Source organism: Carassius carassius, chromosome 9, assembly GCF_963082965.1.
Source record: "Carassius carassius chromosome 9, fCarCar2.1, whole genome shotgun sequence".
Classification (NCBI taxonomy): domain Eukaryota; kingdom Metazoa; phylum Chordata; class Actinopteri; order Cypriniformes; family Cyprinidae; genus Carassius; species Carassius carassius.
Genome location: NC_081763.1, coordinates 18,025,652 through 18,050,334, shown reverse-complemented (window position 1 = coordinate 18,050,334; position 24,683 = coordinate 18,025,652). Strand labels below are relative to the sequence as shown.

General features: G+C 39.1%; 1 protein-coding gene across 2 annotated transcripts; it reads left to right on the top strand.

The window, feature by feature from the left end:
* The first annotated feature begins 474 nt into the window (after positions 1–474).
* Positions 475–24,395, top strand: LOC132149135 (serine/threonine-protein phosphatase alpha-2 isoform-like). 2 transcript variants are annotated; one of them, XM_059558103.1, is made up of 8 exons: positions 475–712; positions 839–981; positions 14,291–14,422; positions 14,551–14,781; positions 14,914–15,018; positions 18,914–19,137; positions 19,220–19,354; positions 24,019–24,395. In XM_059558103.1, exons 2-8 carry the CDS (start codon positions 927–929, stop codon positions 24,130–24,132), a joined length of 996 nt encoding a protein of 331 aa, XP_059414086.1. In that variant the 5' UTR covers positions 475–712; positions 839–926; the 3' UTR covers positions 24,133–24,395. The 2 variants fall into 2 exon arrangements, with proteins under 2 accessions (XP_059414086.1, XP_059414085.1); XM_059558102.1 differs by having other exon boundaries at positions 476–981.
* The last annotated feature ends 288 nt before the right edge of the window (positions 24,396–24,683 follow it).

The following is a 24,683-nucleotide window of genomic DNA, read 5'->3' as shown; positions in this document are numbered from 1 at the left end:
ATTTAATTTCAAAACTTTATTACCCAAATGAACACTAGTATTAAATTGTTTTGCTTTACAGTAATATCGCGAATATGTGTGCCAGTAAAGGTAGGGAAACTCTCTCAAGAAAAGGTAGGAGCGATGTTCCGTGACGTCTACAGAGGGCGCTGGTGTGTTAGACAATTTCCCTGTAAGGAAAATATGAACAAACCTGCCATCAAACAGTTAATGTTAATGACAACGTTAGCGACTCGGTATAATAATGTGGCCTTGGGCTATTATTTATAATAATGCTATAGTCCCTAAACCTAAAGTACATTATAAGTGCCAACAATTTCATAGCACGTACGTGAACATACACCCTCATCCGCTCTCTCCATTTTCACCTCATTCATTGACGTCATGGCTTTGGAAATAAGATGTATGGGAAGACTAACCAATGAGTGACCACACCGTCGGTTCAAATGTGAGAAGTAAGCCAATCATCCCCCTGCATTTACCAGCGGAGGCGGGTGCTATCAACCTCCGTTGATTTCGCTCCTGAAAAACACGGTCCTTTTTTAAAGTTCCGTAGACGATGAGAGAAAGGGGGTTGTGAGGATACGGAAAATAGGGTCAGTCTGGATATTTTGGATGTTCGTGGGACATTAAGAGAATCGAAATAAGAGGCGAAGGGGTATATGTGTGAGTTTTTGTTACATAGTAACCGTTTCCTGGTGTTTAAATGCGGGTAGGCAATAGTTAGCGTCCTCAGGCTAACAGTGTTAGCAGCTAGCGATCAACCAAACGACAAAGGAAATATAGCCAGTAAATACACATTCCCATAACATATCTTTTATACGCTTTGCTTGTTCAGACTGAGGCCTTATTTTTTGACAAATCACCAAGACAACAGAATACGGCGGACTCGACCTGTTTGAATAAACCCGACAAAATCCACTAAAATGGCGGAGCCGGACAAATTAAACATCGACTCCATAATACAGCGTCTCCTGGAAGGTGAGAACTTCTCTGCACATCTTTTAATTATTAACTGTTGTTCTCAAATGAAACCTGCGAAATCAGTAAATACTTGTATTTATGTGTTTGTATTGCATTTGTGTCGTGTTCCAGAAAAATTGGAAGCATATTTTCTGTCCCGAAAAGAGCCGGGGAAGTGGACCGAATTAGCAGTTGCTAGCCAACCAGTCTACAATAATTTACTAAAACTCTGTCCGGCAGTTTTATAGCTATCATAACACAACCAGTTATAGTTGACAATTGCATGCTCTTTTTTTTTTTCATATTCTCATTTTTTGAGGTCATGAGCGGAAATTCATTCAATGGCTACTGGGGTGCTTGAAGTGATTTTCATTTCTGTCTCTGTCCAGTTCACAGTTGCGGTTTGTTTACCTTCCACTTTAGCAGGGGAAGTCCTGTGCCTAATTAAAACCGGCAACAATAGGATTACTCCACTAATGAGGATGTAGTTAGTGGAAGTGATCTTCACAAGAGAGGCCCTCGCAACATGGAATAAACCCTGATTTGTTTCAAAGCTGCTGAGGAGAGTCTGAATTTAAACACTTCTTCTGTATGAAAACGAACATTTAGCGATTTACAGTTGCACTTATTGTAAATGCTTTAGTCCTTAGGATTTCCTGAGAGTGCCGTTTGTTGTATGTTAGATGATGATGATAATTACTGGGTTTGGTTTTATTACCTGTTCAGGGACTTTACTGCAAAGGTTTAATTGCATAGTCCTGCAGACAGCGTAGATCCAGGCTAATTTACAGAGTAATGTCATATTAGATGGTGCCACTGTGTTTCATCGTTTTGGAAGCCCTTTCATCACTCTAATGTCCTTCAAGAAGAGTCATTTTTCTGTAATATAATTTGCAATTTGAAGTCTACTAAGTGGAAATATACTATTTATGAAACGAAATATGAAATATACAACATAGTTGTATTAATAAATGCTTAAAGTTTGGATTGAGTAAGGATATAGCCTTACTGAAAGACATTGAAAACGGGTTTTTGCGTATTTTCCCTGTAGCTGCAGTGGATTTGTCTTTTGTACTTAATGCTAACTAGTGTCTACTGAGGGTAAACATTGAGAAGCATAGCACAGATGGGCCTAATAAAACTAAGCAAGCAGTTTATCAAATATCTGAATCACATCAAGCATGCGTGTTGCATAACAGGAATGCTTTAGGCCTACTAAACTATGTACCATCTTTCCAGCTGTTTCTGTAGCAAAGGAAGTTGTGCCCACAGCCCAACATGGCATCTGAGCCCATAGAAGCCTTGTAGTTTCCACACAATTTATCATTTATAAAATGTACACAAATCTTCACTTCTTGTGTATTAGTTTAGTGAATATTTATGACTTTATAATGCTTTAATCCATTTCACAAAATTACATGTATTTACAAATGTTGTGTGGGCCTTGGTTGAGTAGATGTGAGGTTCAGATATGGTAATTACTGATGCTGGTGCATGGGCCAATTGAGCTGCTGAACAGAATTTAGACTTTTTTTAACTTGGCAAGAAATTTAATGTATTTTTTCCAGAATTTTTCATATGTAAGAAAAGGGAGACACACACACACTTTCTAAATATTGTAACACCAAGGACCTACAAAGAAAAGGGATTTCCACATACACTGGACCTTTTACCTTTTGACTTTGGTACCTGTTGGCTACTTAGCTGTGTAAACCTATTTTTTTCTTCTTCTGCAAATCTCAGTAAAAAAATAAAATAAACAAGCAAGCCTGATAGTAGTTGTATTTATATCTCCTCATGTGATCCTGCTGTCCTTTTTTCCCTCAGTGCTTGATGCCTCAGTCCAAAGTCCTGATTCTCCTAAGGGGCTTATTTATTAGATGCTGCTCTTCAAATAACACAGATATAGATTAGGGATGCACCGAAATGAAAATTCTTGGCCGAAACCGAAAACCGAAAAAGAGAAAACCAAGGCCGAAAACCGAAACACCGAAAGAAATTATCCCAATTATTAGTACCATTGCATTTATTGCTATGACCGTGTACTAACTTTACTAAAATTAAAACATTGCAATTGCATAAATTAATATTAAAGTTTCAAAGATAATTACAATTACATAAATTATAAAAAAACATAAAAATGCATAATTACAAATTATGCAAATATTTATTAAGCACATTGCAACAATGCACAGTATAAAATAAAATTCAAACTAAAATTTAATCCCACTCATCTGTATATTAAATAATAATGTACAGGCCTACTGGCCTGCAGAAAGGTTTTAAAATTAACTGTTCTCTCATAAAAAGTGCATTTAGGTGAAGAGCATTTGAAATTTTTCTCTGTAGTACTAGAAAGTGCATTACTTCTCCAGTAGGCAAGACTGTTATCACTTCTGGGGATGGGGACTTCAGACAGATAACCATCTAGCTGTTGAGCAGTTGAGCTTGTCATCTGCCTGACATTTGAGAAATATTTGAGAGAGTGTATTTAAATAGGGCCAGGGCATAAATAAACATTTTTATCAAATTAAAGCAGAAATCTAGCAAAAAATCTAGCAGAAATATGGCTACAATCTGATATTATGCATGTATATGTATATATGTGTGTATTATATATGCAGAGACGAGTCTTTTTTTTTTTGCGCTCTGATCTCAGTCTCCTGCGCTTGGCGCTTCTCCGTCTCCACGCGGGTTCTCCGCATCCAGCGCGGCCTGGAGCATTTCTCGTGTGCTCTGCCATATTTCCGCGTCCAAGTAATGGTCTTTATAACGCGGATCAAGCACATTCGCGATGAAGTGCGGATGATCCGAAAAGATCTCAGTGAGACGTGTGCTAACAGACTCTATAAGACTGTACTTTTCTTTGTTTTCACTTCGTGGTCCGTCTCAATCTCTTTGTTAGGAGACGCTTTAGTGCTGCGAATAAAGGAATAAGAATAGAGAGAATGTTCTCTATTAAGACCCACTGGTGTGAAGTGAATGACGCGGGGAGCTCGTGGTCTGCGCTATGCAGGTGCACGTGCAGGTCGCGGTTTCTGTTTGCGTCATCATAACATTTCGGCCGTGTTGTTTCGGTAATAAAAGTGTTTCGGCCGAAAACCGAAAATGCCCTTTTTGGCCATTTTCGGCCGAAAATTTTCGGTGGCCGAATATTCGGTGCATCCCTAATATAGATTATATGCAGATATTAGGGATGTCAATGATTAATCGATGATCAATTAATTGTCGATAAGAGATCCAATTGATTTAAGCTATCGATAGTCTGTTAACCTATTTAATGTTGGGTTGCGTGAAGCTCATGCGCAAAACGCGTGCGAACGATTGTAAGTGCCGGTGACGCTTTTTTAAATGTGATTTAAACTTTTAAAAGTACAGTCGTGGCCAAAAGTTTTGAGAATTACATAAATATTGGAAATTGGAAAAGTGCCTGCTTAAGTTTTTATAATAGCAATTTGCATATACTCCAGAATGTTATGAAGAGTGATCAGATGAATTGCATAGTCCTTCTTTGCCATGAAAATTAACTTAATCCCAAAAAAACCTTTCCACTGCATTTCATTGCTGTCATTAAAGGACCTGCTGAGATCATTTCAGTAATCGTCTTGTTAACTCAGGTGAGAATGTTGACAAGCACAAGGCTGGAGATCATTATGTCAGGCTGATTGGGTTAGAATGGCAGACTTGACATGTTAAAAGGAGGGTGATGCTTGAAATCATTGTTCTTCCATTGTTAACCATGGTGACCTGCAAAGAAACGCGTGCAGCCATCATTGCGTTGCATAAAAATGGCTTCACAGGCAAGGATATTGTGGCTACTAAGATTGCACCTAAATCAACAATTTATAGGATCACCAAGAACTTCAAGGAAAGAGGTTCAATTCTTGTAAAGAAGGCTTCAGGGCATCCAAGAAAGTCCAGCAAGCGTCAGGATCGTCTCCTAAAGAGGATTCAGCTGCGGGATCGGAGTGCCACCAGTGCAGAGCTTGCTCAGGAATGGCAGCAGGCAGGTGTGAGCGAAGACTTTTGGAAGATGGCCTGGTGTCAAGAAGGGCAGCAAAGAAGCCACTTCTCTCCAAAAAAAACATCAGGGACAGATTGATCTTCTGCAGAAAGTACAGTGAATGGACTGCTGAGGACTGGGGCAAAGTCATATTCTCCGATGGAGCCCCTTTCCGATTGTTTGGGGCATCTGGAAAAAGGCTTGTCCGGAGAAGAAAAGGTGAGCGCTGCCATCAGTCCTGTGTCATGCCAACAGTAAAGCATCCTGACACCATTCATGTGTGGGGTTGCTTCTCATCCAAGGGAGTGGGCTCACTCACAATTCTGCCCAAAAACACAGCCATAAATAAAGAATGGTACCAAAACACCCTCCAACAGCAACTTCTTCCAACAATCCAACAACAGTTTGGTGAAGAACAATGCATTTTCCAGCACGATGGAGCACCGTGCCATAAGGCAAAAGTGATAACTAAGTGGCTCGGGGACCAGAATGTTGAAATTTTGGGTCCATGGCCTGGAAACTCCCCAGATCTTAATCCCATTGGGAACTTGTGGTCAATCCTCAAGAGGCGGGTGGACAAACAAAAACCAACTAATTCTGACAAACTCCAAGAAGTGATAATGAAAGAATGGGTTGCTATCAGTCAGGATTTGGTCCAGAAGTTGATTGAGAGCATGCCCAGTCGAATTGCAGAGGTCCTGAAAAAGAAGGGCCAATACTGCAAATACTGACTCTTTGCATAAATGTCATGTAATTGTCGATAAAGCCTTTGAAACGTATGAAGTGCTTGTAATTATATTTCAGTACATCACAGAGAAAACTGAAACAAAGATCTTAAAGCAGTTTAGCAGCAAACTTTTTGAAAACTAATATTTATGTAATTATCAAAACTTTTGGCCACGACTGTACATAACAAAAAAGTGTGAAACAGCTGAAAATATGTCATATTCTAGGTTCTTCAAAGTAGCCACCTTTTGCTTTGATTACTGCTTTGCACACTCTTGGCATTCTCTTGATGAGCTTCTAGAGGTAGTCACCTGAAATGGTCTTCCAACAGTCTTGAAGGAGTTCCCCGAGAGATGCTTAGCACTTGTTGGCCCTTTTGCCTTCAGTCTGCCTTCCAGCTCACCCCTAAACCATCTCGATTGGGTTCAGGTCCGGCGACTGTGGAGGCCAGGTCATCTGGCGCTGCACCCCATCACTCTCCTTCTTGGTCAAATAGCCCTTGATGCCTTCAGTGTGACTCTACAATTTTCATAGTCATGAAAATAAAGAAAACTCTTTGAATGAGAATGTGTGTCCAAACTTTTGGTCTGTACTGTACGTTTGACTAAACTGTTTGCTTTTGCCTTTTTCCTTTTATAGACGCCTCTTATACTTTGTACTTCTACTTTTATAATGGCTACTATTGCTAATTAAAACTAACATTTAACAAAAAGAGGCAGAGTTGTGCTTATTGTTGCACCACACCAACCATGTAAGAATACTATTGGCAGTGGAAACGCAAGCCTGATCAGGGTTACCCGTACCGAATCATAATGTACTGTACTATACCGTACCGGTCAGTGGAAATGAGCCATTAGTTCACTTATGCCTTGGGCTGGCTCTGCAAGTGCAGTACGGTGAACGAATTATAATTGGAGTGTCCTGACCAAAATTTTCTATTGTACTACTATTCTACTTGGGTTACCATGCCTGTAGGTTAGTAATAATTACATGAAGTTACATAACTTAATCCTCTCTTTTAATGAACACAGCAGTGCATATTCTCACAGGTAGTAACCTTTTGTTATCCGGATCGCAATGCTTGTTCTGTGGAATGTTTTGAGATTCAAGCTTTTAAGTCTAGATCCTTTCGGTTCATTCTGTTCTGTATTGCAGCACTTGTTGTGCCTGAAGCTTTAGTGGCCAACCAATGGAAAATCAATTGTACTGATTGCAGGTGACATAAAGGAAGCTTTTGCACACAGATTGTTTCCTTAATTTATTTTTTTGCTGTGTACTGTTTACACAGCATCTGCTAACATTCGTCGTTCTGTTGTGGTGTCACGTAAATGTTTTCTTCTCCCCAGATTGTCCCTCTATCTCATTGCTATTGGATTTAAATCACCTCTGAGAACCTGAAGCATTTGAAGGAAAACACATGAATGTCCATGTGATGAGCACGTGCATTTCATGTATTTCACATTAGCCTGACACAGCTAGATATACATTTGTAGATAAATTTGATTAATTGCCGTTTGTTGTTCTCTGCACTGTGTTCTCTTTGATGTTTGAGAAGTGTAACACACCTACTAGCTACTGTTCAAGTGGTTTATTTGATTGTTTATCAACCAAGTACACCCCCATTTTTGTGGGCGGTTGAACTGTTCCCTGCACTACCTTTTATTTATACTTATTTATGGAATTTAGCACACCTAACTTTGCACACCTACTATCATCGTTTACTATTATCGTTTAAGTAGTTTATTTGCTTGTTTGTCATAGGTCCACCCTCACCCTTGTGTTGGGTCTAATCTCTGTGATGCTTATTGGCCCCATGACTAACTTTAGAGCAAGTGCTGTTAGGGCATTAGCTGGCCTTAATCTGGGTTTAAAGTGACAAGCAGCAGGATCCTATTTATACCCACTTTTGACTGGCTGAGCCAACGGACTTCCGTCACTGTCCAGACCCTCAGGTCACTCTTCTGCTGCCTGTGACCTTAACGGTTTTCTTTTAAGTGACCCCACCTAACTGGTAGACTACATCTTTGGTGTGCGTCATCTGATTTGTTTGTTAAAAAGTTACCTATTTCACATCAGTTTTTGGTTAGGCCATCCTTAAAAATATTCTTGTTTGCCGTAACCCGACCGACCCTGTCAATTTAGGACCGACTCAATTTTTATTTTTTTTGCTTTTAGTCCCATCCCTTTTCCCGTCTAGTCTAAAACCTTGACCGTGTCGACTGTCACTTCGAAAATCTATTGCACGAATCGATTGGACCAACCAACACAAGTTTCGAAAACGAAAATAGGAAATTTGATTTAAACGGCCTTCTCTCGGAGCGCGTCCAGTTTTTTTAAAAGAAGTCTTTAATGTTTTTTTCTTTTGGAGCGCGTCCAGTTTTTTTTTTTTTTTTTTTTGGAACACGCGTCACACAGCAACTGCAGCTTTGGACACACACGCATAACAGCAAATAATACTTCTGCACAATATTTATCTTTTTACAACAGAAATGTGAATTCTGCCGGTATTCCGACAGTCTCGTGCATACAGATACAGATTCGGGCTAGAATCGCCTAGGGCTGTCAAAATAGCTGAAAAACTAAATTCAAATTTTTTACTTGCATATGATAAATTCGAATTTAAAATGCATAATTTCTGTTAGTGTGAAGAAAAGCTTTTTGCTTCTCTTCTGAGGCCTCAAGATTGAGCAAAATATTACTGCACATTAATTCAAAGCATTAGAATACATGATTGTGAAAAAAAAAACATAATATTAAAAATTATGAACCAATTATTAAGTTGCTTAAAGAACTATAAACAAAACTGCGTCATGTATGCATGCATTGTTAAATAAATAAAAAGGGCGGAAAACTAGTCACACAGAATACATTTTTTTTCATTTAAAAACATGAGATGCAGTGGGATTTATATAAATAGTAAAAAGATATTTGAATTATTTACTGATAAACTAGTGTTTTCTGAGTCTGTGCCCCAAAGATGAAGTTGCCGGTCTCGTCATCTCCTCATTAGATGCTCATCTATACGGATTATGGTTGTAATGAAAGCCGTTTTTTTTTACATTTGTTTTATTTCGTTGAGTAGTAATTTAAAGCATTCTATAGATATTTATCATGTTTGTGAGGCATGTATTCCCTGAGCATGCTTTATCTTGCACTCTCCGCTCAAAATATTGGATATAGCGCACATTTATCTGGGTTTAACGTTAAAACATCATTACATGCTTTGAACTGTTTTTATATCTTTAGATTTTATTTGAGACAATTCGTGATGATTTGAGAAGGCTGATCAAACATAGGCTGACCAGCTCGATCTCTGTGCTGGCCGCTTGGTGGTTACTTCAAAAACAACTTTTGTGATGGTCGTTTGTTTTTTAGATATTTAAGACGCAATGTTTTCAGTTTATTGATGATCTGACTCCTGTGAATGCATTGCTCTCGGAGACGGTTAACAGTTTGTTATTTTATCATACGCTACTGCATCACTAACAGTTCCTCTCAGATGATGACAAATTTCTTCATCCACCCGGATAAGGATAAGCACTTTAATTTCACTGTCGCTCCAGTTGGATGACTTTTATTTTCTTAAACAGTGCGTGAATGCGACACATTGTTATGATTGGCCCGGAGTAGACGTGTTACGTCACTGCGTTCTGAACTCGTACGTGCTCATACCAGTAATTTTCCTTCTGCTTTCACACAGCAGAATTCCGGCAATTTACTGGTATTTTTTAAAAGATCCTGTTCACACATGATCTCTTTACGGCAATTTACTGGTAATTTTCTGGAACAGTCTGTATGTGTGAAAGGGCTTATAGACTGTTCGTGACAGCGCAGTAGCAACCAAACAATTATCCATTATCATCAGTGTGGACAAATAATAAACCTGAGACAATATAAATATACAGCTTATCTACAAATCAATAGCTTTGATAGTTAAACTAGTTAATCCAGCACGAAGTCTACATTGAAATAAAGGCAAAGTAACAATACATTCCAGCACCATTTACATTACAATATACACAGAAAAAAATGTGGAGTAGAATTTACATTAAAAAAAAAAAGCTTGTAAACAATTGTCACTCAGAAAAGGCTAGTTAAGTTGCAGAAATTTGACAAGTAAAAGCCTAAACACAATTATCAGTAGCTATATTTTTAAGTTATGTTTACTTGGGAACTTCCTGTAAATTTTATTGGCTCTGTTTGTACATTTTACTTAAGTAATGTTAATCCCTTTAAAAAAATAACTATTAAATAACAGTAATTTACGGCAGTGCACTGAATAAAACTTTACTTAATTTATCTTTTTTTTTTTTTTTTTTGCAAGTTTTCACACACACATTTGTAGTAAAACTTGATTATTGAATTAAATAATCTGTAAGTAAGCAATTAGACGGATTGTTCTCCTTTCAAGATAATATGCCCACTCAAATATATTTATTTCCCAAATGAACACAGGCACATCAATAATTGGTACACCATACGAATGGTGTTTGAGTATGATTTTTGAGTCCAGGTGTCACAAGACAGTAAGTTACTAAACCTAACAATAAAAGCAAACATAAAACAGTGTAAATACAACTCGAAAACAGTGAAAAATGTAAACTTTTTATTTATTCATGCCTTAATGCATGATGGCAAATATGGAATCATAACTTTGATACTTACTTAAAGAATCCTTGTACATAACAAACAATTCCAAGTAAGATATATTTGTTTAAACTTTAGTTTCTACAAGCTTAAATTGAGTACTAATATAGATGTTTTTATGTAGTATTTACTTCCCCACAAAATAATTTTAATCCGTGTACACTGATAAAAATGATTTTGTGGTGAAGTATATACTACATAAAATGTACTATTTTGTGACGTGGAGTTCATTTTCTACTCGAAATGATCCATTTATACTCTGACACTATTCACTGATTGTTACCATCATTGTGTATGGTGTACCAAGTATCGAGGTCTCTGTGTTCATTCAGGAAATAATTATATTGAGTGGACATATTAACATTGAAGGATAACAAGCTGTCTATTTGTTTGCTTGCATGTTTGCAAGTGAAACACATGCTTTAATAGCATGGTTGTTTTTGAGTGTCACCTTGTTAAAGTAAATTTGATAAGCTGTAACTGAGGGAAATGTACTGGATTTAACTAAATAAATAAATAGATATTACTCATCAAACTCTTAACTGGCCATGTTAAATTTACTTAATTCCTTTGCTAAATTTACCTAACATAGTTAAGTAGATTTTACTTGGTTCAATACTTAAAATGTACTTAAAATTGTTAGTGCAAATTGTTACTAAGATGTTTTTTAAGTAAATCCTACAAGTTATTTTTTTCAGTGTACCCCTTTCTGCAGGATCATAAGTGTAGATTCAGAGTGACATCACATGCATATTTGCTTAAATGCTGCATTTGATTTAATTGATAAAGTTCAAAAGAACAGCATTTATTGGAATTGGAGGTCTTTTGTAACATTATAAATGTCTTTTACTATTGCTTTTGACCAATTTAATGCATCCTTGCTGAATAAAACTGAATTTCTTGATCTAATGGACCCTGAACTTTTGAATGGTAATGTACATGTATGAATGGGCAAATGCACAACTTGATCGTTTCCTGCCTTGGTGAATGCCGATTGCTGTAATTTTAAGTTCTCAGTGTATATATTATTATTTCACATTTTAATTGAATGAGTGTTCACTACTATATTAGTATGTTAAAAATAAACCAGTTGTTGCTTGCGTATGAAAATTTATATTAAAAATGATAGAAGTTTCAGTGTTACCAGGTTCGGACATTTTGCTAACACGACAAACTGCATACATGTATTTTGCACTCTGAAGGACTATGCTGTAAATGTCTTTAAACAGCTGCGCAAATGTGTATTCAGGTTGGTTGAACATCAGGCAGCCAGCTGTTTCTCTCTGTGGACCTTCATGTTAAATGAGACCTCTTCTGTGGTGCTGATTTAAATTTGTAGAGATGCATCCTGTCTTTTCCAGCCTTTTGTCCTGCACGGTGAAATTGTTTTGGCAGAAGCATTATTCGGTTTGTTTGAAGTGGGCATTGTGATGTCATAACTTTTTTTTTTCTCTCTCTCTCTCTCTTTGCTGACTATTTGTGTCCTTGGTTAGTCTGTGTGAAACCTCATGCTTTAAACATTTATTTAGATGTGTAGGCCCGATGGATCAATTTTGTGAATTTGCACAAATAAGCTATCTCTCAAATAATCCTTGCATAACTGCCGATTATGTGAGTCACCAGGATACGCTCAGTACTATAATTCTTGCCTGAAGCCAGCCATGTGAAATGTATATTTAAAAACCCGGCAACTGTGGGGCTGCCTCTGGGTCTCTTATCTTTCCTTTCCGAACATTCCATACACGGATGTGTCACTTCTGTTGTATGGCCAGTGTGACCTCGGATACGTCATTTACAGCCCTGTCCAAAGAGACTGCAATATTTCTCCTGTCCAGATACATCCTGTGCTCTTTCTTTCATTTGCTGCTGCCAGCTAAACCCCAGAACAGCATGTCATGCACCAAGTCTAAAAGGGCATGTTTGAATAATACCACAGGTCTGCGCTGTGTGAGATGTCTGTTTGGACCAAGCGGCAACATTCTGATCTGAAAAATGAAGCCTACCCGGAAGTGCGAAAAACTGCAATACATCGAAAATCCGCCAGGGGAAGGTCCCAAAAGGGAGCAAATGACCATAGCCCCCATGTTAAAATGTCCGTTTTCACAGCATAAATTCATGTTTTTACAAGTTGGTCCCATGGACTTTTATTGTATTTTTCGATAGCTTCCGAGTGCCTGACAACTGTGAGGGGGGTGATTTTTTTTTTTTTTTCTAACTCGTTAGTTTAGATCGTATTTAGATATAAAATATATGACAATAAGGGTGTGGTTAACTTTGAGTGACAGCTTGATTGACAGCTGACAAGGCAGCGCCACGGAGAATGACAACAAGAAGCGCCATTTTTTTAATACAGTTGACGTATAATACTACTGTTTCTGTATCATGAAATGTAGTTTTAAGAGGTTTTCAGGCGAGAATGTAGTTGTTTAAAGCTCAAATCTGTGGTTTATTTAAAGGTTTATGAAAATTTTATCCAGTTGATCCAGTTATGACCAGGCGCTCGGCGTTCATGTACCCCGCCTGAAGCAGTCTTTCCTCGGCTAGACCTTCTAAAGTTTGCCGCCAATGCCGCAGAGTCTGGTGTCTCTGTAGTGGTTAAACATGAGATATAATTCATCTTGTGTATATCTAATGGGTGATTTTTGGTCTCGTAAATCTATAATTTTTTCCCTGGGCAATCGTTTTGCCTGAGGGGAAGTTTCATAACTTTATAAGCTATTTAACTTTACCGATGTATGGTTAGACTAGAGCGCTGACTTTGTATGTTTAACTGAATTGTTTGCTTTATTTGTATAGCTTCTTATACCTTTTACTTATACTTTTATAATGGCTAATATTGATAAAACTGAAATTTAACAAAAAGAGACTGGGTTGAGTTTTGTCATTTTAATTTATAATACAACGAAGATGATCTGTAATGTTGTTTACTGCAAAATCTGTTGTTTAGTACAAATGCACATATTGCCTGGACCATAAAATGTTTAATATTTTTATATTATATTTAAAATGAAAAGAGGCAGGTTTGTGTTTTATATTTTGTTTTTTCATAAATAGGCAAACGTTATGTGTAGTTGAATATAATCAATATGCGTTGCCTGAACCACATTTGTGTGGCTGTATTGTGTTTAAGATTTCTTTTAATGAAAACAAAAATAGTTAGTATGGTGTTTTATAACATATTTCGTTGCCTAAAATATACACAGAGATAACCGAATTTGCAGAGCGAGCTGAGTGAAGCGCGCTGCGTCAGAAGGTGGGCGGGGTTAGGATTTCCCAAGATTTTCCAAGATGGCGCAGCCCATACCCCCCATAAACGGCTTCAAACCCGTTCTTCAGAAAGTCTATGGGTGACGTCACAGACGCTTTGTCCATATTTTTTTCAGTCTATGGTTTGGACCGTGCAAGCCTCCTATTACAGTGTTGCAGCAAATCTCTTTGGAGCTCAACTTATGTGGTGTTTTTTTTTTTTTAAGAGACTGCAATGAGGAGTACAGAATCTGTTGACCTACGTTTGGCTGTTTGTCAAGAATATTTGATTCTGTCTCTGAAGTTCAGTTGCACCTAATCTTTAAAACTGGCCAGAAGTCAATCAGAGGAGAGCTCTTTACACTGTATTGTGATTGTGCTTGTGTTCATTTGACAAATGCTAAGAAATGCTTAAACCTGCTAAATTCTGTAAATGCCTTTGCCGACCAGTTGGCGTGCATGCTTGAGTAGAGACACATGATATGGTGTTTAAGTGCACTGACGCCTGTGTGTCACTAGTCTGTACTTCCCATCTTTTCAGAGAGCCTCTTGAGTAGAGTTTATCATCTTCTAGATCTTCCTCCTAGTTTTTCAAAGCACTTATCTTCTGAGAGCCGGGTCTAATCTGGCACATTTGCTTTTTTGTGTGGCTTATTTCCTGCTATTCTCAGTTTGTCCCTTCTGTTTGTGTTTGTGTTTTCTCAGTTAAAGGATCCAGGCCAGGCAAGAACGTACAGCTGACAGAGAGTGAAATCCGTGGCCTCTGTCTCAAATCTCGGGAAATTTTCCTCAGCCAGCCAATTCTACTGGAGCTGGAAGCACCACTTAAGATCTGCGGTATGTATGTTTGTTTTACAGGGTTCCCACCTTCATAGAAACCTGGAAGATAAAAAGAATTTGTATCCTAATTTGTGGAACGTTCTAGATTAAACTTTATTTTTTATATATATTTTTTTTCTGTGCAGGTGATGTTCATGGTCAGTATTATGACCTTCTTCGTCTCTTTGAGTATGGCGGATTTCCTCCTGAGAGTAACTACTTGTTCCTGGGAGACTATGTGGACAGAGGGAAACAGTCTCTAGAGACCATCTGCCTCCTGTTGGCCTACAAAGTGAAATATCCTGAAAACTTCTTCCTGCTGCGTGGCAACCATGAATGCGCCTCTATTAACCGTATATATGGCTTCTATGATGAGTGTTAGTATTAGTATAAAAACTGAATTTGATCTCTAACAACTACATTACTACTTATGACACCTTTCCATATACCCATTTCAGTTTTGAATGGTAATAAGGATCCCCCCCCCCCCCCCCCCCCAATCTCTTCAGGTAAGCGACGGTATAACATTAAGCTGTGGAAGACTTTCACAGACTGTTTCAACTGTTTACCTGTGGCTGCCATTGTAGACGAGAAGATCTTCTGTTGCCATGGAGGTAAGAGTGCAGGCAGAGGTCTTCTGTCCCCATGGCAATTTTAATGCTCTGTTATAACCCCTCTATTGACTTTGCAATTTTCCTGGAGAAGTGAAAATATAGCTGTTCATAGCCGTATCACTGGGAGACCATAAAGCTTGGCTCTTGTGATTGGCACAAATTCAGGGACACACCAGGGGACTTACTAGAGTCCTTGTAAAAAGACAGGGTTTAGTGTACACTTCATTTGAACTGTAGTGTGTTTTGCAGAAGACGTGGGAGTAATCTACTCTGGAAATGAACTGTAATTGATTTTTTTTTTTGGTGATACAATCAGTCATCATATCCTTAAAATAATTGCTCTGGTTAGCGAATGAAATGCTGTAAATGTGGACTGCTGTAAACATAAAGGTCCAGAAGGAGTGCCCATTTAAAAATGTTGAGGTTATTTCTATTACTTCAAGCAGATTAAATTTGTGGTGTTCACTAGGAGTGTAACAATATACCAATGAGACAGGTGAAGATCCTCCTTTATGTTAGAATCCATTATCTTTGAAGCAATATTGATGGATTGTAATAGTTTAAAGTCTGTCATAACTCATAATTTTTCTGTTGACTTTTATGGAAAGATTTTTAATGAAGTAAGGCCAAAGTTTAGTTTTAAATTAAAATTAAATTAAATGTATGCATTTAGCAGACACATTTATCCAAAGCGACTTACAGTGCATTCAGGCTATCAATTTTTATCTATCATGTGTTCCCGGGGAATCGAACCCCAAACCTTGATAATGCAATGCTCTACCACTTGAGCTACAGGAACAAGTGTGTTTATTTTTCAAAAGTGTTTATTTAATTTTTTTTAGTTTTAGAATTTTTATCTAAGATCAAATTTGAAAACTTATTTTAACTTAACTAACCTTGTTCTCGCCATGAATATATCCGAGGTAGCTTGCATGGTGTTAAATAATAAACAAACTTAATTACAATAAAAATAATAATTTCGCTCTGTTAGTTCATGTTAATACATTGACAAATGAGACGTTAAAAATTTTTGTTTTAAGTGTTACAAAAAAAAAATCTATTGGCTTAAAAATTAAAATGTAATAAAATAATGCCTAAATAATGCAAACAAATCACTGGACAAAATTACTTATGCTATTTATAAAAATACATGTGCCACTGATAAATAAAATGGAATAGCTGGGCAATAAGGAAATTAATTTAATCATATGTATTAATAATAAGTAAGTAATATCTGACACCTGAGAGTCGTGAGCTATTTGAGAGGCGGCTTTGCTCGCTTTGGCTGAGAGCACATTGAAGACCATCTCTCAGAGAGTGTGTGAGTACTTAATGGGTTGAAATAGCTTGAATATTAAAATTTGTATGGCTCAAAATGAAGTGCCAGTGACAATTGTCAACTGTACAAAACGTGCACTGGTCTTGTATTGCAGCGTCCAGCTCGCTTACAGAGCAAACTCAACATGGATATTATGGATATGAGGCCATTTGTGTATTTTGAGAGAGTGGGAGAAGCAGCAGTACCAGTCAATCCCAATCACTTACACTGTTTGTGAAATTCCGTCTCACAGAATGTTTTAAAATGACTGAACTGCTCTGATAATCTGTTATGATTCAACCTACATGCTAGTGCTGGGCGGTATGAAGGTATATATCGTTACCGTGGAATAAAGTGTCTATCGTTTGAGATTTTGTGTTCCGTAGTATGCAAATATATCTGCGTAACATAGTACTACTAAAAAGGTATGAACACCTTTGAGTTACTTGGAAACATGCATGAATGAGATTATAAAGAGTGGGATGCATTTAAAGAGTTAAGCGCAAAAGAACTCTGACTGACACAAATACAAAGCACCTCTCTCAGACAGCATATGATTGCTAAAACCGATCTCTTTCGTCCTTGAATGGTCACATACCCACACAATTGTCAAAATGCCCCTCATGTGGAGTATTCATGTAAAAACACAAGTCAATTATATGTTAAACAAATGTAAAACGGGGGAAATCCTGATGTTTCAGTATATTGCATCCGTGCAGTTGGTCTTAAAGGTAGGGCTGTGACGGTTGCCGGGACAACCACGTCACCGCGGTAGTCGGTTGCTACCGCGGTTGTCTACTGCCACCGGCGGTAGTGCACGTGACGTCACAAACTCTATAGCAAGCATAATACAACGTTTTGTATATGAGTGTAATAACTGTAATAGTTGCAAATTCTAAGTCTATGGTAATTAACAAATTACCTCAAACACAGCGTTTCCTTTAGATTGGAAGATTTGAGCGCAGGAAAATACAGTTTATGCATTCAGCAAATTAATTTAGTGTTGGGCGATGGATCTTGTTGGGAAAGCAAATACCACCTCACCGATCTGGAGTCATCTGCATTCATGTCACCCATCAGCGTTTGCACAAGTTCTCGTGATCGCAAACGCTGGCTGGTCAGGTTTGGTGAGGCTATCTCCAAACTGGCCAAAAACAAACGAGACAGCGATAAATAAAAGATGGTAACAAGAAATATGCCAACGGATTCCTATTTCAAAGAGAGCGCGTGCAGATGAGGAGTATAGCTACTGAGCTTGCTTGGTGGCAGAAAAGTAAACCGGACGCAACACAACCGCGTTGCGACAGGTTTAGTCTGTCTAGTGTCTATACAGGACATTTGAACTCTGTGTCAGTACCTCACAGACCGGACAGGGATTTATCATGTCGTGTTGTGCTGCATCCAGTGTAGCATCACTGCTTATAATGAGTATTTTGTTGCTCTGCGTCGCTCGCGTCCGTTAGACAGGGTGTATTTAACTTTCTTATTTAGGCTACTTTCTTGTAGCCTAAATAAGCATTATTTCTTTGATATTTATTTTAGTGTTTTGCAGGCGGCCTTCACTGACAGAAGTGATCAAATAAACACAAACTGACGAGTTAAATAGGATGTGTTAGATGAGTGATTTTTAGACGTGCATACATATAAATATATCCTGTATATAATATATATAAAATAGATTACATGCATGCACAGTTTAAGTTGGCTTTAATCACCTTTTTTGGTAATTCCATGAATTAACTGACCACTGCTTGCATATAGTTTATTTCGCAGTTTGATATGAAAGGATACGCACAAAGGAAGCGCGCACCGCCTTTGAGCACAGGACCGTCCGTGCTCTCTTAACTGCACCTGATAATAAAGTAAAGTGGAGCGCGTGTCTGAAACGTTTCCTGTTCAGTCATTCTGACTGCGACTGAATAAATTCACTTCTTGTCATGAGAAAAAGTGACAGAAGCAGCAGTTGTGAGTGGATGGCCATCCCTGCCCCTACGTAAAATAATTTGAACACATTAAACTGGAAAAAAATTATCGCCTTCGTTAACGAGCAAATTTTGACACTAATGTTTAGTTCGTTTTTTTTTTTTTTTTTTTTTCAAACACCGTGCCACCGGCGGTTGTTGGTTGTTAAATTGAATTGAGTTGACTTTACATTTCCTGCATTGTTTTTGAGTGCGGACAGTAGTGTAGTCTGATTCACCAAAAATTAAACTATATTCTTTTAATGAATCTCCTAAATTAACATTTGACATATTGAACCAAAAACATTCACGTTCAGACATGTATTGATACAAGAAATATAACACCTTTCTATTTATTATTTGTGCTTCATTTTTTTAATAAACCTTTTCTTCATTATGAAATATATATATATATAATTTTTTTTTTTTTTTTTTTTGCATTAATGCTGATGAAAGACATCTTGTTAGTAATGATGTTCTGTTTTATAGATGTGGTGCCATTTCTTGTGTTGTTTTGCATCTTACAGCTTCTGGATGCTGATCGCAAAATTAAAAAACAAACCAGTTTGTCCCTGGAAGTGCACTGTGAAACATAATGAATTGTTTTCTGCTCCAGGCCTCTCTCCAGACTTGCAGTCAATGGAGCAGGTGCGGCGTGTCATGCGGCCCACGGATGTACCTGACCAGGGGCTGCTGTGTGACCTGCTGTGGGCCGACCCCGACAAAGACGTGCTGGGTTGGGGAGAGAATGACCGTGGTGTGTCCTTCACCTTTGGTGCAGACGTGGTGGCCAAATTCCTTCACAAACATGACATGGACCTAATATGCAGGGCACATCAGGTTAGTTTATGCTCTGCGGTGGTAGGAATGTCTCCACAAATCATTGCAGCATTAAAAGATGTGACGTTATCATCTTGTTCAGGTGGTGGAGGATGGTTATGAGTTTTTCGCAAAGAGACAGTTAGTCACCCTGTTCTCCGCTCCTAACTACTGTGGCGAGTTTGATAACGCCGGGGCCATGATGAGTGTGGATGAGACACTCATGTGTTCCTTCCAGGTAAGAGAAGAGCTGTCATTTTCCTCCCTCTCTTTTGCTTTGACCTTTATTACAAGGCTTTTCTGTTCCTCTGCAAATGCATAAAATATACTTGGGTGTAATAGGTCTGGCCAACTTCATCTTTAGATTTGCATTAAATAATTTTCTGAAGGTTTGTTCTCTACAGTGACTCTATTGTTCCGTTTCAGAAAGCTAGTATGCTGCCTACAGATGCTTTTAAAAGTTATGGGCTTTCTCTCATTACAGATCCAAAAAAGCTAAGCTCCTTAATCATGCTGCCTTGTAAGATTACTTATTCTAAATGTGCAGTAACATTTCATAGGCACAAAAATCGCTGTCTAGATTGTAACAAGGTTTTTAAATAATTGCATTTTATAATTATAGGAAAATATTTTTTTGAGGAATCTGTGTAAAGAAATAATTTGGGAATTTCCCTTGAAATTAGATTTTGCATGTGAAAATTTGCCAAACAATGGTTAAGAAAAAACCTTGCTGTGTAAGAAACCCCATAATATACTGCAATAGAGCTTATTGTGGGGGTCTTTGGACTTTTTTTTATTATTATTTTACATTTTAAATTATCCGCTACTGAAAAGTGTTTATGAAGAAAAAAAAAACTGAAAAAAAAAGTTTTTATTCTTTTTGAATTTGACATTTTTCAACCGTTTCACATTAGCATATGTTGTCAGTTGTGAGTCGAGTGCTTCATTTTAAATTGGTCAATTAGGCAGCTCTCTAGGTTTTGAAACGGAGCTTCTGCTTTGCTCACTATATGTGAGCAATATGTTTGCTCCACTTTAACATCTTGCTTGGACAACTTTTGCCCACTGTTGTCTAGACCAGCACGCACCGCCCCCCTCTGCCCCCTGGCTGTCCGAGGTTCTTCGTCAACATCGCTCTAAACTCAGGGCTGCAGAGAGGAAATGGCAGAAATCAAGAAACTCTACCGACCTCAGTGTGTATCAGTCTCTCCTCTCTTCCTTCTCTGCAAATGTCTTCACGGCTAAAACATCCTACTACCACAACAAAATTAACAGCTGTTGTGACGCTCGGACACTCTTCAAGACTTTCTCTTCTCTTCTTAATCCGCCGCCACCACCTCCTTCCATCGACTCTTACAGCGGATGACTTTGCAGTTTTCTTCACAAATAAGACAAGATCCATCAGTGACCAATTCTCCAGACCGCAGACCGAGGACAACTTCACAATGACCGACACACACTCTTTCTCCTCCTCCTCCCCACTCTCAGAGATGGACGTCTCAAAACTTCTCCTGTCCAATCATCCTACTACTTGTTCACTTTATCCGATCCCCACTCACCTCCTTCAAGCAATCTCTTCTTCAGTCATACCTTCGCTTACTCACATTATCAACTCCTCTCTTCACTCTGGAACATTTCCCTCAGCATTCAAGCAGGCTCGGGTAAGCCCACTGCTCAAGAAACCATTTCTAAATCCAGCCCTTCTTGAAAACTACAGACCTGTATCCCTTTCTTTCATTCATTGCAAAGACACTTGAGCAAGCTGTGTTCAACCAGCTTTCTATGTTCCTTGTACAGAACAACCTCCTGGACCGCAACCAATCTGGCTTCAAAAGTGGCCACTCAACTGAGACTGCTCTGCTCTCGGTTACTGAAGCCCTGCGACTAGCAAGAGCAGCTTCAAAATCCTCGGTACTCATCTTACTGGACCTGTCTGCTGCTTTTGACACTGTTAATCACCAGATTCTCCTGTCCACCCTCAGAAAGATGGGCATCTCTGGAACTGCACTCCTGTGGGTTAAGTCCTACCTCTCTGACAGATACTTCAGTGTGTCTTGGAGGGGTGATGTTTCAAAGTCACACCACCTTGCTACTGGGATTCCTCAAGGCTCAGTACTTGGACCACTTCTCTTCTCCATCTACATGACGTCATTAGGATCTGTCATTCAGAAGCATGGCTTTTCTTATCACTGCTACGCTGATGACACCCAACTCTACTTCTCATTCCAGCCAGATGACCCGACGCTAGCTGCTCGCATTTCAGCCTGTCTGAGTGACATTTCTAGCTGGATGAATGACCATCACCTTCAGCTTAACCTTACGAAGACAGAACTCCTGGTGATTCCAGCTAACCCATTGCTTCATCACAACTTCTCTATATAGCTGGGCTCATCAACCATTACTCCTTCGAGGACAGCCAGAAACCTAGGAGTTGTGATGGATCATCAGTTAAGCTTCACAGACCACATTGCTACAACGACCCGGTCCTGCAGGTTTGCCTTATACAGTCGTGGCCAAAAGTTTTGAGAATTACATAAATATTGGAAATTGGAAAAGTTGCTGCTTAAGTTTTTAATAATAGCAATTTGCATATACTCCAGAATGTTATGAAGAGTGATCAGATGAATTGCATAGTCCTTCTTTGCCATGAAAATTAACTTAATCCCAAAAAAACCTTTACACTGCATTTAATTGCTGTCATTAATGGACCTGCTGAGATCATTTCAGTAATCGTCTTGCTAACTCAGGTGAGAATGTTGACGAGCACAAGGCTGGAGATCATTATGTCAGGCTGATTGGGTTAGAATGGCAGACTTGACATGTTAAAAGGAGGGGGATGCTTGAAATCATTGTTCTTCCATGGTTAACCATGGTGACCTGCAAAGAAACGCATGCAGCCATCATTGCGTTGCATAAAAATGGCTTCACAGGCAAGGATATTGTGGCTACTAAGATTGCACCTAAATCAACAATTTATAGGATCATCAAGAACTTCAAGGAAAGAGGTTCAATTCTTGTAAAGAAGGCTTCAGGGCGTCCAAGAAAGTCCAGCAAGCGCAATCGTCTCCTAAAGAGGATTCAGCTGCGGGATCAGAGTGCCACCAGTGCAGAGCTTGATCAGGAATGGCAGCAGGCAGGTGTGAGCGCATCTGCACGCACAGTGAGGCGAAGACTTTTGGAAGATGGCCTGGTGTCAAGAAGGGCAGCAAAGAAGCTACTTCTCTCCAAAAAAAACATCAGGGACAGATTGATCTTCTGCAGAAAGTATAGTGAATGGACTGCTGAGGACTGGGGCAAAGTCATATTCTCCGATGAAGCCCCTTTCCGATTGTTTGGGGCATCTGGAAAAAGGCTTGTCCGGAGAAGAAAAGGTGAGCGCTACCATCAGTCCTGTGTCATGCCAACAGTAAAGCATCCTGACACCATTCATTTGTGGGGTTGCTTCTCATCCAAGGGAGTGGGCTCACTCACAATTCTGCCCAAAAACACAGCCATGAATAAAGAATGGTACCAAAACACCCTCCAACAGCAACTTCTTCCAACAATCCAACAACAGTTTGGTGAAGAACAATGCATTTTCCAGCACGATGGAGCACCGTGCCATAAGGCAAAAGTGATAACCAAGTGGCTCGGGGACCAGAATGTTGAAATTTTGGGTCCATGGCCTGGAAACTCCCTAGATCTTAATCCCATTGAGAACTTGTGGTCAATCCTCAAGAGGCGGGTGGACAAACAAAAACCCACTAATTCTGACAAACTCCAAGAAGTGATTATGAAAGAATGGGTTGCTATCAGTCAGGATTTGGCCCAGAGGTTGATTGAGAGCATGCCCAGTCCAATTGCAGAGGTCCTAAAAAAAGGGGGGCCAATACTGCAAATACTGACTCTTTGCATAAATGTCATGTAATTGTCGATAAAAGCCTTTGAAACGTATGAAGTGCTTGTAATTATATTTCAGTACATCACAGAAACAACTGAAACAAAGATCTAAAAACAGTTTAGCAGCAAACTTTTTGAAAACTAATATTTATGTAATTCTCAAAACTTTTGGCCACAACTGTACAACATTAGGAAGATTAGACCCTTCCTGTCAGAGCAAGCCACCCAACTTCTTTTCCAAGCTCTTGTTCTCTCCAGACTGGACTATTGTAATGCTCTCCTGGCGGGCCTTCCTGCATGTACTGTCAAGCCTCTGCAATTGATCCAGAATGCAGCAGCGAGGGTTGTCTTCAATGAGCCAAAAAAAGCTCATGTTACTCTCCTTATCAGGTTACACTGGCTACCAGTAGCCGCTCGCATCAAATTCAAGGTACTGATGCTTGCCTACAAGACGACCACTGGCACGGCACCAACATACCTAAACTCACTGGTTAAATCTTATGTGCCCTCCAGAAGTTTGCGATCAGCAAGTGAACGACGCCTTGTGGTGCCATCCCAAAGAAGTTCAAAATCACTCTCACAGACCTTTTCCTGGACTGTGCCCAGCTAGTAGAATGACCTCCCAATCTTAATTCGTACAGCTGAGTCTTTACTCATTTTCAAGAAACATCTAAAGACTCATCTTTTTTGCCTGCACTTAACCAACTAATACCAGCACTTTTCCTTTTCTTGTCTTTTCATTTATAAAAAAAAAAAAAAAAAAAAAACCTGGCTATGCGTTCTATACTAGACTAACTGAGACTTGTCATGGCACTTGTATAATGTTGTTGTTGTTGTTGTTCTCTTGTTGACCTGACTGCTTCTATTGTTCTCATTTGTAAGTCGCTTTGGATAAAAGCGTCTGCTAAATGATTAAATGTAAATATGTATTGAAGTGCTCTCTCTCTGTGGGCAGACATGTCTATATTTGGCAGTCTTTTTGCTGTAGTGCGCTGTTGCTTACTCTCGTCCTCTTTCTTTCAGATCCTTAAGCCAGCCGATAAGAAGCTATACTATGGTGGAGGAGGTGGAATGGGCTCAGGACGTCCAGTCACCCCACCGCGAAATTCAGCCAAGGGTGGAAAAGCCAAGAAATAACACCCGCTGGATGAACATCCTCTCACCCAAAATTCCCTGATCTGACTCCACTCTCTTTCTCTACCTCCCTTCTTTCTTTCCATCTCCAAATGGCTGTAAAGCAAAACAGTACCCAGGGTTGAAGTCCTTTTCTCTTTCATTTTTTTCCCTCATGTAACTTTACAAATGTGTGTTTATATATGAGACTGCGTGTGTGTGCCGGTTATGTTTGTTACGCTCTTTGTGTTTGTTTTCCCACCCACCCATCCTTCCCTCCCCCTCCATCGCTCATTGCCCCATCTCTCCACCTGTCTTTCCATCAGGGAGCCTCTGACAAAGCCTCCGTGTAAATGCCCAGCTAGGCTCTAGGGAAGACTGAGACAGACAGAGGGGTCAAAGGGGGTGGGTCAAGCCCCCATCACTGTTTATGTTCCCTGCATTGTTTAAAACACGGAACCGTTATACATGTATATACACACACACACACACACACACGCAGGGAGAATGGATGTGCAGAGAAAACATGAGGTAGAGAGAGTTTGTCACCGGTGCATAATTTCCATTTAGAGGTC

Bases quoted from the DNA above. Each gene is read 5' to 3' on its own strand.
- LOC132149135 (XM_059558103.1), top strand. From the start codon at position 927: ATGGCGGAGCCGGACAAATTAAACATCGACTCCATAATACAGCGTCTC. The intron at 14,423-14,550 runs GTATGTATGTTT...TTTTCTGTGCAG, and splicing joins AGCACCACTTAAGATCTGCG to GTGATGTTCATGGTCAGTAT. The intron at 15,019-18,913 runs GTAAGAGTGCAG...TTTCTGCTCCAG, and splicing joins GATCTTCTGTTGCCATGGAG to GCCTCTCTCCAGACTTGCAG.